The sequence below is a fragment of the Suncus etruscus genome, chromosome 3 (genome assembly GCF_024139225.1).
Source record: "Suncus etruscus isolate mSunEtr1 chromosome 3, mSunEtr1.pri.cur, whole genome shotgun sequence".
Classification (NCBI taxonomy): domain Eukaryota; kingdom Metazoa; phylum Chordata; class Mammalia; order Eulipotyphla; family Soricidae; genus Suncus; species Suncus etruscus.
The window spans coordinates 76,912,671-76,927,280 of NC_064850.1; the positions used below are offsets into that span (position 1 = coordinate 76,912,671).

The following is a 14,610-nucleotide window of genomic DNA, read 5'->3' on the forward strand; positions in this document are numbered from 1 at the left end:
GCATGCCCAAAGAGTATCAGTTAAAAGAGACCCAAAGAAAAGCATCCCAAGACACATCCTAGACACAATGACAAATTTCACAGATAGAGATAGAATACTAAAAGTAGCAATATAGAAAAGAGAAATTGCATTCAAAGGAGCATCCTTAAAATTTACAGCAGACCTATCACAAGAAATCCTCAAGGCCAGAAGGCAGTGGTGGGATATGATAAAACTCAAATGAATGCTTTGCCTAGAAAATTGTATCCAACCAGACTCACTTTGTGAGGTTTGAAGGAAGTATACATAGCTTCACAGAAAAATAAAAGCTCAGAAACTTTACAGATTCAAAACCAGCCTTAAAAGAAAAATTGAAATGTCTACTTTAAGAATACAGAACAATAGACACATCAAACTTCTACACAGAGATGGCAGTTAAATTCCATGACAATTATCTCTCTCAACATCAATGGTCTAAATGTACCAATAAAGAGACAAAGAATGGCAAAATGGATCAAAAAACTGAATCCAACATTCTTCTGTCTACAAGAAATACATCTGAAGTCAGAACAAACATAGACTCAAAATCAAAGGTTGGAGGACAATCATCCAAGCAGACAACTCCCTTAATAAACCTAGTGTTGCTAAATTTATATCAGATGATACAAACTTTAGACTTAGAAAAGGTATAAGGGACAAAAATGGATATTTTGGAATAATCAAGGTATATGTATAACAGGAAGAAATCTCACTCCTAAACATATCTGCACCCGATGAGGGACCAGCAAAATATTTAATACAATTGTTGACAAATCTGAAAGAAGACATCACTAGCAATGCAATAATAGTGGGAGACCTCAACACGACCCTGTCATCCCTTGATAGGTTAACCAGGGTAAAACCCAGCAAGAATATACTAGCTATGAAAGGAGAAATGGAAGAAAGTGACCTAGTGTGTGTGTGTATATATACATATACATATACATATACATATACATGTACATAGCAGACACTCCACCCCCAGAAAACTGTACACACATTCTTTTCCAATGCACATGGATCATTCTTCAGGATAGACCACATTCTGGCATATAAAACACACATCCATAAAATCAGGAGGATAGAGTTTGGTTGTTGATAAGGAAGAGTGGTATAGCTATATACCCAAAGTATAGTCTCAACAACACTGAAAAATAATGTGCCTTCCAAAGTGGATGCAGGGGGTGAAGGAGATTGGTTCGAGGGGTGGAGAATGATGGAGTGTGAAAACACTGATGATGGGAGTTTATACTGGTGGTGGGATTAGTGTTGAAATAATTTTATGTCTAAAATTGAACTATCAGGGGCCGGAGAGGTGGCGCTAGAGGTAAGGTGTCTGCCTTGCAAGCGCTAGCCAAGGAAAGACCGCAGTTCCATCCCCCGGCGTCCCATATGGTCCCCCTAAGCTAGGGGCAATTTCTGAGCACTTAGCCAGGAGTAACCTCTGAGCATCAAACGGGTGTGGCCCAAAAAAACAAAAAACATTTTTTTGAACTGTCAATAACTTTGTAGGTCATAATTCTTTAATTAAAATTTTAGAATTATTTTATTTTATTTTATTTTTGGTTTTTGGGCCATATCTGGTGATGCTCAGGGGTTTCTCCTGGCTATGAACTCAGAAATCACTACTGGCTTGGTGGACCATATGGGATGCCAGGGATCAAATTTAGATTCATTCTGGGTCAGCTGTGTTCAAGGCAAATGCCCTACTGCTGTGCTAGCGCTCCAGCCCCTAAAATAATTTTAAATTAAAAAATGATGAAGCTGGGTGATAGACCAAAGAAGAGTCTATATTTTGAAAAGATCAATCCAAAGCTTAATTTATTTCTTAACAAAGACATCTTTTTTATGTGAGTATATATATTTTTATTTTTTTATTTTATTTTATTTTTTAACATAATTTTTATTTTAATTGTAGTGGCTTGCATATCGTTCACAGTAATATTCCAGGTACATATTTACATTGAATCAGGGGAATTCCCACCACCGAATTGTCCTCCCACAACCGCTCCCATCCTGCCTCTCATATTCTTCACTCTTCCCCCCAGGGGCTGCTAGAATGCATGGTCCCCTCTGTGTCTAGTTAATTACTTAGTGGGCTTATAACTGTTTGGTCTTGGTGCCTCCATTATTGCCCCCTCTAGTTGGGAGGCGGGACTAGAAAGATCAAGTTATGTGGATTTGTTTGAGGAAGAGAAAGGTAATATAATGGGGTAAAAATAGACTATGCCGACTATGAGTAGAGTCATTCTAGAGGCTCTCATCCTTGGTTTGAGGGACAATGGGGAAAAGAAGAAGGGGAAACACCACAGCAGTTCAAAAAGAGGAATCAAATAAGATAGTCAGTGAGCACTGCAGCCATAAAAATATGCACCACATAGTTGCCATGGTCTTGAGATAGGAAATATGACAAGGCGCAAGGAGGAAGAAGAGAAAAGAAGAAAGAAAAAGTAAATATATAATTAAAAAATGGACAACTACTTCAATATTTACCCCAAAACAAAGAATTATATTAAAACCAGATAAATAATAATAAAAATAAAAAAATTTAAAAAAAAAGGATTATTTGGTGTTTTTGTCTCTTCCCCCTCCCCTGCATAGGCACAGTAAATGTTGGGGGCATCTGAAATGGGAATCCCCTTGGCCTAAGAGACACAGGGTTTCCCTAACCTTGGAATATATTGTCATGGGATTATCTATAGACTCCTTTCACGTTCATTTACTCTCCCCTTGGTGTTTTTGTGCCGTATGGAAGACTTCTGCTCCGATCTGGATGACAAAGACAGACCTCTAAATCTAGGGGTCTCAGTCTGTGCACAGGTCAAGGAGTGGAACTTATGATGATGACTTTCTTTGTAATTTTAGAAGTTCTGTTTCCTCAATGTCATTTTAATCTGTCTTCTGTGGTTAGTGGTCTTGGCCCTTGCGCTGAAGCTCGGATGGAGTCTGGGATATCGTCTTTCGTTATGATTCCAGAAGACCTGTTCAGTTGCAATTGCCTCAGTCAGGACTCTGGCATTGGAGGTCATGTTTATTATGTAGGACGTAGACCAGACCCTAGACTAGGGCTTTCTTGTTGGTCTCAGAATACATACTGCCCAGTCATGGTTCTATCAGCCAGTCATCTGTAGATCACGTTCTTGGCTTTTGCACTGCCCATAGTGTGGTAAGTCTTCATTTTTGTTTTATCATTAGTTGGTAAAGTAGGACAACCTGTTCTTATGTCCATTTGTTCCCAATTTCCTCGTCAGGATCCCATATTAGAACTGGCAGATCTAGTTGGAGATCGAGTAGTATTCAGGATGTTCCAGGTGGGTTTTGGTTCCTGTAGCTGTTGTGAAGAACTGTGTCGATTCTATGTCTGGGGTTCAGGATTAAAGTCTGGATGGTCAGTGTATAATCTTCTGGCGTCTAAGATGGATCCACATGACATATTTTCAAGGTGGGAGGTTCCCCTGTATTGTAAATAAGTATGAGTTCTTATCTCTAGTAGATAAGAGCTTGTTTATATACGTGGGATTTTCCCTTTTTTAGTGTACCTTTGCAGGAAGAAATGGTGCTTTATTATATTGCTGGTGCATTTGGGGGTGAAAAGAACAGAGAAACAAGTCACATGCCCAAAAACATAAAAATAGAAATAAAACAGTATATATTTGCTCACATATGTATAGTGAAAAATGATTGTAAATAAAATGAAATAAAAAATAAAGAGCTAGTGTTATACAGGTCTTATACTTATGATGGAAGTATATGTTTCCCCATTGCCTTTTGAGATTTTCTTGTGGGGTGTGGGTTCCCAGGCACCTTTTCATCGCACACCCTGCCCTTCCTGAGATTGGTAAAAGATTTGAGGGGGGGTCTTGTGAAAAGTTCTTGCAATGGGAGTCCCTTTAGGGCTAAGTCTGGTATCCAGCAACAGTCCACATTTGGTTAAGTTGGTAGGGAGAGTCACACAGCATGAGTCAAGTAGGGGTGTTGGTTGTCTTTTCCTGCCGGGGACAAGGTGTGGGTTTGAGTGGATGACCCTTCGCTCGGGTTCTGGGTACTGGTTTGTTGGGGTAGGAGGTCAGTCTTGATGCCTAATAGATTAAGAACTGAGGGTGAAGAGTTTTAATAAATTGGAAAATCTGTATGGGATTGAGGGGTGAAGGGGTAGTCGGATTCCTGGAAGGGGCATAGGGGAGAGTATTTGGAAGGGGCAGAAAGGAAGAAAGGGGAAAATAAGATTAAATAGGGAATAAAAAAAAAAAGGAAGAGGGAGTAGTGAGAAGAGAGGTGAAAAGAGCAGGGGCATGTCATTTTGCTTGAATATGTATGATGAGTGGGCCCCTTAGTATAAGTCTTACTAAATCATGAGTTGTCTTAAAAGTCACACTGAAACTAGGAAAGGTTGCCTAAGAGCAGGCCTGCCTGAAGCTTAAAGCATCCTGGTGAGAACACAAATGGAAATTGACATGTAGCAACATAGATGGAACTGGAAGAAATTATGTTAAATGAGATAAATTCCTATTTAGGATAAATACAGAATGATATAGCTTATATGTGGTATTTAGAATAACTTTATGAAGAAATGCAGTGCTCTAAATGGGAATTGTCGTGAACACTGTTAGCCCTAGAGTATAGTGAAGAGAAGGAAAAAAGCCGAGTGGAGGAGGAGATACACAAATATGAAAGGATAGTGGCCAGGGGCCAAGTGGTCTCTGGTCCATAGATGGAGATTTAAAAAAAAAAAAGAGAGGCAGAACTAAATATCCAAGCCAAAGTCAACAACAGTGGAATCAAGAGACACAAACTAATGGGCTTGTTTTACTGGCAGGCTGGGGGGCAAAGGATGGTGATTTGGGATGCACTCTGGAAACATAGTGGAGGGAGGTCAACACTGGTTTTGGGATTGGCCCTGATTCATTGTATGTCTGAAACCTACTATGAAGTACTTTGTAAATCACAATGGTTTCAATAAAATTGAAAAAAATTGACTACAAAGAAGGAAGGCCTTATCAGGCAAACTAGTTACTTCTGTCTGTTCTATCACCTCATCACAGGAAACACATCTTTCTAATTAAATGCTAGGTGTGGCAAGTACATCTTTAGTTTTTACATTTGTTTAAGAGTCTACAAACTATCAAGGATGTTTGGATTAAATTTGATTGAACAGTCCTCGTGGATCAATGAGATATATAAGTGATTAAAGAAATATATATAAGAAAAAGAAAGAAATATATAAATATAATTAGTAACCTTTATACTCCACATTTGTTTTTCTTCTTTCTAACATAATCATAAACTGTGTTGCTTGAGTAAAGATTTTATTTTTATTTTATTTTATGATTGTTCCCTTTCCTTTGTTCTTATTATTCTGATATCCGGGATTCACACACATTTGTATGTGTGCAGATCTCTCTTTCTTTCACTCTTCCTCTTGAAGTGTGTGTAGATGGCACCAGCAATCTGAGATTACACTTGGCAGCACTAGAGGATCAAACTTGTAGTCTCAGTCATGTTGGCAGATGCCAACCCTAAGGACAACAGTGTGTTAGCTTGTGACAGAAACGGGCAGCTTTTCTGTTTTTTTTTTTTTTTAGCAATAGATTTATTTAAATGTAATCTTCAAAGTATAAAGTTCATGCATTAGAGATGTATATTGTTTTTTGAGTCATTTTAGTTCTGAATTATTTTTTCATTAATTTTGATATTGAAAATTTCTGCCTTCCTGAGGACACTTCACCCTAAATTGTCAATAAAAACCTTAAAGCCTCACTTAGATTTGAAAATGAGCCATAGTATGTCATGTTGTAACACAGCATGAAATCTCACAGAGTAAATTACCATATAAAATATGGAATTCCATTGTATAGACGATTTATATTGTAACTTTCATAGTTGTTTTTAGACTGATTCAATGAGTCATTAATTTAAAATCTATTTTGCATATTATATCTAGGAAGTTGTACACATTGAATAGCAATCAAAATGGCTTGATACTGTAGTGTGGACCTCAGGTGCCTATGTAGTGTAGTGAGAATGAAAGTCAAGTCTTTGTTTCAGGTCTCCCAGCAGGCTATGTGGGGGAATAGTTTCTGAGGTACCACAGTGTTCATTTAAGAGCTGATATTTGAGAGTGTTACCCATGATCCATCACTCATTTGTTCTTAATAAAGATCTAGAGAGATGTTTAAAAGTAAAATATACATATGTATATATAGAAAGAGTATGTATATATGTACACACACACACACACACACACACACACATATATATATATATATATATATATATATATATAAAGAGTATGTGTGTGAGAGAGGGAGAGACAGATAGATAAACAGACAAAGACACAGAGTGATTGACATTTTCTGGAATTCAGGCTTTTCTGAACCCCAGTCTGCCCATATTTCAGACAATTTTACCCCATAGTTTAAAATTGTACCCAGCATTCAGTAACCTCTTTCCAAGTTCACCCCCATTAGTCTGTAATCAGGTTAGAGGCTTTATTTCACCTTCAATAAAGGTACATTCCTTTCTGACATTGTTTCTGCTAACTGTATTTTCTTTGTTTTGTCTTCTAGGCACTGGTGAAAGTGGCAAGAGCACTTTCATCAAGCAGATGAGAATTATCCATGGTTCAGGTTACAGTGATGAAGACAGAAAGGGCTTCACCAAGCTGGTTTACCAAAATATCTTCACAGCCATGCAGGCTATGATCAGAGCCATGGACACACTGAGAATACAGTATGTGTGCGAGCAAAATCAGGTGAGCACCAAAGAATGCTCTAAGCTCTCAAATGCATGCTGTCCACTTAGGTCACCATCTAGTTAGGAACAAAAAAGACTAAGTGCTGAGAAATATGAAGCTTTTGAATTTAGACTGCTAAGGAGAGATGGCCCAGTAGTAGCATGTGATGAATTTCATAGCCTGAGATCTTCTGCAGGAATCCTATAAGGACTCAGAATGTGGCCAGACGTTGGGTTATTTATTTATATTTTTATTTCAGGGCAGTTGGGGGGCACATCGGCAGTGCTCAGGGATTACTCCTTGCCCTGCTTTCAGAAATCACTTCTGGTGTGCTTGGGCAACCATATGGGGTTTCAGAAATAGAATCCTGGTCAGTTACATGCAAGGCAAGCTCTCTAACCACTGTTGCTTTATTGCTCTGATCCCCAGGTTGTTTATTTTAGATGCTGAGAGATTTAAAATATCAATCAGTTTTTCTTTCATCTAAATTTCTGAACCTGTTTTGACTTCCTAATCTGTGTGGATTATTACCTTTGTCGGTGTTGTTTCCAGACCCACGTTCCCCAATTCCTCTGGGATTGGGGTATGAGGCTTCCACTACACCTATCTTTTTTTAGGAAGGTAAAATAGGTTAAGGAACTACCACCACAAGCTCTCAGAAAGCAAGCAGGCAAAAGGTTACCAGAAGGCAGACAGGCTAGCTGTGGGACTGAAACCAGAAGGAGCCTCTGACCACCTTGATGAGTGGAGAACAGGTAGGGCTAGTGGGCCAATCTAGAGGTATTTTCCGCCCAGATGGGACAAGCACATGCAAAAAAAGAATTACATTGAATAAAGAACCGGTAACTCTAACAATCTAAGTTAGCAGTTTAATTTCTTCATTTGTGTAATGAGAGTCTTGGCCAACTTTTGACGAATTACAAGTATAGTACATATTTAAAATAAATGCCTTGTTCAGGGAAAGTGAGGTGTGGCTTGTTTACTTGGGGATTTAGAACTTCTTTTGTTGTTGTTGTTTTGTTTGGGGGCCAATGGCCAGAGGCGATCAGGGGTTACTCTGGCTTTGCATTCAGAATTACTCCTGACAGGCTCAGGGGACCATATTGGATGTTGGACATTGAATCTAGGTTGGTTATATGCAAGGCAAACACCCTATTCACTGTGCAATCGCTCCTGCCTGAGTGAGCAGTTCTTGGACCCTAAGTGATTGTTACTTTTTCTGGTTTCCCAGCTAGCAATAGACCTTTGTAAAGTAGAGCTTATATGCATTGTCCTACTGTCACCAGTTATTAAAAATGCAAATCTGGTTCAAGAGGATAGGAAAATAATGGTGTGGTCATGGGTGGGAGAGAAAGAGGCAGAAGGGTTAAAAAAAGTTTGTGTGTTTTTTTTTTAATTGACTAGACTGAAATGCAAATCCCTAGGAAAATACAGTGCCTAAATTCAGCATTCAGATGCTAAATTTAGTTTATATCATTAGAATTCAAATATATTTAAAATCATTGCTACCAAGATGCAAAATGATGAGGTAATAAAAATTTCGTCTGAGCTATGTCTCTCATGGATATATTATTCAAAAGAATTCATATTCTAAAATATCAGAATTACCTGGCTTTAGTATGAACTCCCAAAGACAACTGCATAGTTATTTCATGCCATCTGTATTCACATATACTTTTTATATCTGATATCCTGTGAATTCCAAAGCAGTCAAACAAGCTAAAATTTGAAATCCTGGTTGACGTGGTAATAGAAAAATAAGTGTGCCAGAGTTTGTTCTCACTTTTACTGTTTTTGACCTCCTGCTTACCACCCACATCTCTTTGTAGTTTTGAAGAAATAAAGAAATAAATCTTACCTACAACTTTAAGTAGGTTTGTTATGCTGGGAAATGTTTGGCTCTGAATGAAGTAGCAGAAAGCAAGTTGGAGAGGGGTGAAACTTAACCTTAGTACATCTTGTGCCCAATAATATGAGAAATACATTCTGAGCCATTGGGAGGTTCTAGAAGTGACTATGAAGATTCCTTAAGGGTTAGTTTGGGGACATTCTTATTACCTTTGTGAATATATGCCAATCTTTCACAGTTGTCCAATGTAAGGTATTAGACCATCAATGAACATTTATGTCCAATGAATAGTATGTCAGGAATGGTGATCTTACTGAAAAAGGAAGCCTCATTTTCCCCTTGCCAGATGCTGTTAGCAACTTCATTATAGCTCCTCCATTCCATGTTTTGAATGTTCCTTCAAATTCTTGGGCTCTTTTTGATACTGGGAAAGTTCCCCAAAACCATAAATTCTGCCCTAGACCTTAGACTCATAGGAGACTAAGAGATAATGGGGCAATACCTGAACATATGATGAAATGTAACCTGAAAGGTATTAAATAAACAGACACACTCCATATGCCTGAGTGGAAATGAAAAATGGTCATCTTACCTTAGCAGTACAACTAAAACTCTCAGAGTACTGTATCATCCACTTTAGAAAACTGAACTGGATATTATTATCCAAATAAAATACACTGAGTAGTATTGTCCTAAGATAAAATTTCTCTTCTTCCATAGTCCCATCAGGCTAGGAAGCAAGTCAGTTTAAACTATGTTTCTGCATTTGCTTTACTTAGCTACATTCTTGTTTCTTGATTCTTGATTCATCTTTCTTTGTTCTTTCTTCGCACATAAATAGCTATATTCCTGTTTCTTAAACCTCTTCATACCATTCAGACCATTACAATGGTGAACCAAGACTCAGTAGGGAAAACAAACAAACAAGCAAACAAATGAAAAGACCTGAATTAGTTTCCAAAATCCTTGGTTATGCTTATGGCTTCCCTGTGAATCTCAAACAAGACTCAGTGAAATCTTTCTGTAATGGTAAAGAGAGTAGGAGTTTGGAACTCTACAGTCTTTATTGCAACCATTCTGTGTTAGAGTGAAAAAGCAAAGCAACCTCAGGCACCACTCTCACAGGGGTCTCAAACTCGGCCCAGCTCTCCGTACAACATTTTGTGGCCCTGCCCTAGAGGAATCTTTTTTTTTGTTTTGTTTTGGTTTAGTTGTTTGGGTCACACCCCCCAATTTTCAAGGCTTACTACTGACTTTGCACTCAAGAATCACCCCGACTTTGCGTCCTGCGGCCCCCAGGTAAATTGAGTTTGAGACCCCTGCTAGGAAGCTGGACACTCATGTCAACTCTGGTTGCAGAATGAAGAAACCATTCTCAATTCGTGGCACCAACAGAACAGGCCATGAGTGGACTGAGTCCAAGTCTAGCCCAGGGAAAGTACAAAGATCTTTGGTCTTGAATTTTCCCATCAGCTAAAAGCAGACAACACATCTTTTGTCTACTTTATACAATAACATGAACAAGAGGAAATGTTTTATATATCCAATGGTGTTAGAAAGTTTAGTGACTTAGTTCCTGGGATTTAAGGACACCCAAAGGACTCCTTGTTTCTTTTATTTAAATCTATTGTAAATAGAATATTTATTCTTTATTTTTTATTTAGATCTATTCTATTCTTTCTTTATATCATTTGCATCTATTCCTTCTATATTGTTTTACAAATAATTTTAAAATAAACGTTGTTCTAAAATTCCAAATGTGAATCTGAAACTAACTCCCAAACTCTGGCCAAAAAATGATTAGTAGTAGTAAGTAAGGAGGCCTAGGCTAGTGATATATCTTCTCTTCTTTACAAAGAATTGCATCATTTGAACCAATTGATTGGTGACATGAATGAACATAGCCTTAATTAGCTTTGATTTTCTCAATGCTGTAATCCTGCCCTCAATTTAGCATTTATTTCCATTATCTGACATTTTCAGTAGTGGGAACATTTGCTTACGTAGAGGGAATGAAAAGTGATTTTAGAGAATTTTATTTTAGATTTCAATGGGATATTATTTGGCTAAGTTGTTGAAAACCTTTCCTATTACTTGACAGACTACATATGAAACAAAATTTATTTGAATTTTAATTCAGTATTTGGATTTTAACCAACATGTTTTTAATTAGATGTAATCTTAAATATTATCTTTTATTATACCTTGTCTGTTTTTGTAAAGAAATGATTCATATGTATTTACTCTGCTGATAAGAATTATGAATGTGTCTCCATAGTATCTTATGATCACATATTAGAATTTATGACTTTATGACTAAATGTTGCTAAGGCATTTTCTCAGTGGCAGAACTCCTAAATCTACTTTAGTTTAATAACTCATGTTCACTGAAGCCCAAAGAGATTCCTATTTTTTTCCTGTTTGCAGCTTGGGAAAACTCTCATATTGATCTTATTGGAAATAAAAAAAAAATCTTCTTTTAAGAAGAAGTTTTTAATTTAATTTTAATTAATTAATTTATTTAAACATTGTGGTTACAAAGTTTTTATGATTGAGTTTCAGTCAGGCATTTTACTTTTCTCTCTCACTCTATTCTCTTTATGACACTGTGGTTTGCACTATAGTTACTGAAAGAGTACCATTCACATTCCTTTATTTCCTTTCAGCACCCAGTTTTTGTACAGAGTGATTGATTTCAACTATCATTGTCATAGTGGTCCCTACTCTACCCTAACTGCACTGTTTCAGTATTTGTGGCAAATTCCTACCATGAATTGGTCCTCCTAACCTCTGTCTCTATGGTTTCTGGGTATCATTATCATACTATCTTTTTTTATATATCCCACAAATGAGTGAGATAATCTATGTCTATTCTTTTCCCTCTGACTCACTTCACTCAATATAATATTCTCCGTATCCAAAGAAATGTTTTAGATCTTCTAAAAATTATTGTAAAGTCACATTGGATATAAATTTAGATAAAGAATTTATGAGGGCAAAGGGTAGCCCTGTCTGATTTTCCTAAGCAGTAAGATTAGATAGTGTGTGATTTCTAGAAAAAGAATAAGGTGAACTGTATATCAATTTCTCTCCGGCACCCCTACTTAGTTAGAGCTCTTAATTATGGTGAGACCACATATTTGCATGAAACATACACCAACTTAATAGAATTCTTTGTAGAATCACAACAATAAATTCCCCACCAAAATCTTTCCTGTTTATTTCAAAATTTCTCTGATGAATCAATGTTTTCTTTAATCTGAAAATTGCTATAATCAAAACTTTAAGTATAAGTGTTGGGAAAATGTAATCATCAGAATGAAGAACTAGTTTTCTCCCTAATCACTGTCGTAAGTAAATCAAACCCCCCACTACCCATGAAGCCTGGCATGAGAGATGTGGAAAGTTTGAAAATAATAAAGAATAAGATTTATGTGATCTTTAAAATATTAATTTCTTTCTCTTCTACCTCAAGGTGAGCTCTGAATTTACCACATCCAAAGGAATACTTTAAAAAACTCTGAAAAGAGGCTGGAGCAGTGGCACAAGTGGTAGGGCTTTTGCCTTGCTAGCGCTAGCCTAGGATGGATCACAGTTCAATCCCCCGGCATCCCATATGGTCCCCCAAGCTAGGAGCAATTTCTGAGTGCATAGCCAGGAGTAACCCCTGAGCATCACCAGATGTGGCCCAAAAGGCAAAAAAAAAAAAACAAAAAAAAAAACAAAAAAAAAAAAAACAAAGGCGGTAATGGAATTAAAACATACTGTAAGACCATTGTAAAAAAATGAGCTTAGAACAGAATTTTAGATATATTGTAAACTAATATTCAATAAAAGAGCAAAGAATAAGGAAAGCCTCTTGTACAAATGGTGTTGGTAACACTGGTCAATTATATATAAAAGAATTATTTTAGTTCTTTATCTCATTTCATGCACAAATAACAATTCAAAATGAATTTAAAGGATACAAAACAGAGTGGTGGCTCAGCTCTACCTCTGTGCATGTTACCCTGTGATGGAGGAGCTGTGCAGTTGATCAGATGATAGTGGCCCTGCCCAAAGAGACAAAATCAGATGAGCTCCTCTCTGTAAATACACATTTCTCTAGTTAATGAGCCTCAACACAACATATATAAAAGCACCACACTGCTGACCTTACCTAAATCTGCAATTACAAACAGACATGGAGAAATAACTTTAAACTCTGAAATTAAACAGTTTGCTATGAACAACCTGTGGGTCTGGTTCAGAGATGAAATAAAAGAGGAAATCAAACACAGATGCAAAGTTCCTCAACAAAATCCTAGCAAATAGAATGCAATGCCTCATCAAGAAGATCCACAAAGTAGGTTTAATTCCAGGAATGCAAGAATGGTTTAACATACATAACATACATACTGGTTTAACATAATATACATGGGGGATCGAACCGTGGTCCATCCTACGCTAGCACAGGCGAGGCAGACGCCTTACTGCTTGTGCCACCACTCTGCCCCCTCAATGTCTTTCTTATACACAAATAATGATAGGAATAAATGGACATTTAAAAATCCAATCCCTGGGCTGGAGAGATAGCATAGAGATAGGGCATTTGCCTTGCATGCAGAAGGATGGTGGTTCAAATCCCAGCATTCTATATGGTCCCCCATGCCTGCCAGGAGCAATTTCTGAGCATAGAGCCATGAGTAACCATTGAACACTGCCGGATGTGACCCCAAAAACAAAAAACAAAACAAAAAAAGATTGTATAGCTTGTCATTTTTACGGCCCCCCAAATGCATCAACAATATAATATGGCATTGGTCCTTTTTGCATAGGCACACTAAAAATGGGGGAAATCTTATGTATAGAAACACGTTCTTATCTACTAGAGATAAGAACCCATAAATGTTATAAAACAGGTGTGCCTTCCACCCTGAACATTTGCCATGAGGACTCAACTCAGACCTCATGTGACCGGTCTTTGACTATCCAACCCCAAATCCCAGATCTCAACCTTACGACTGGCACAGTTCCCTGTAGCAGCACCAGGAATCAAACTCCCCACCCTCAAGTGGAGTCCCTACTACCACTCTGGCACCAACTTGTACCAGGGTAGGTTCATATAACATCTGATGATGAGGAAATAGCAACAACTTGATCTAAAGGCAGGTTGCCCTACCTCATCACCTAACAGTGAGATAAAATCAGAAGATACTCCGTCCTTTGATCTGTGCAAAAATCAAGATCACTAATTACAGAAGACTGACTATGACAACCAGGACAGAGCAGACTTTCTGGAACCATAAAGAAGGACTCTATCCTAGGATCTGTGCTAAAACCAAAATGTCTAATTATGGAAGACTGACATTGACAACCACAACTGAGCAGAACATTTCCTGGCACCATAAAGAAAAATCTTGGGGGTTGATAATTAACATGTCCTATCCTCAGGCTTATAACAGTATGTTTCAAAGGTAAAGACAATTTTTATCTCTTAGGCGAATTTCCCCAATATATTATCTCTTAGGCCAAATTTCCCCAATATTTACTGTGCCTATGCAAAAAAACATATTTGACACACCAACCCCCCTTTTTTTTCTTTTACTTTTTTTTTTTTTTTTTTTTTTGGTTTTTGGGCCACACCCGTTTGACGCTCAGGGGTTACTCCTGGCTATGTGCTCAGAAATCGCCCCTGGCTTGGGGGGACCATATGGGACGCCGGGGGATCGAACCGCGGTCCGTTCCTTGGCTAGCGCTTGTAAGGCAGACACCTTACCTCTAGCGCCACCTTCCCGGCCCCTTTTTCTTTTACTTTTATTTTCTTTTAATTTAATTTAAATTTATAGCTTCTAGACAGGTGCTCCTGCCTGCTTTTTTTAATTTTTAATAGAAACATAGAACATGAATGATCTTGTTCTTCATATTTCTATGTCTTCCTACAAAGTGAGAAAAAAAGTGGATGGGACCCAGGGGCCAAGAGGTCTCAGGAGTATTGAGTGGAAATAAAAACTGGTTAGACATTGGGGCC

The 14,610-nt window shown here is 37.6% G+C and overlaps 1 protein-coding gene across 1 annotated transcript in view; it reads left to right on the plus strand.

Moving 5' to 3' along the window:
* GNA14 (G protein subunit alpha 14) overlaps positions 1–14,610 on the plus strand; it is a 221,498-nt gene that overhangs the window by 117,952 nt on the left and 88,936 nt on the right. Inside the window, exon 2 of the mRNA XM_049769763.1 lies at positions 6,585–6,769. Within this exon, the coding sequence (XP_049625720.1) occupies positions 6,585–6,769 (185 nt within the window). The remainder of the gene's footprint in view (positions 1–6,584; positions 6,770–14,610) is intronic.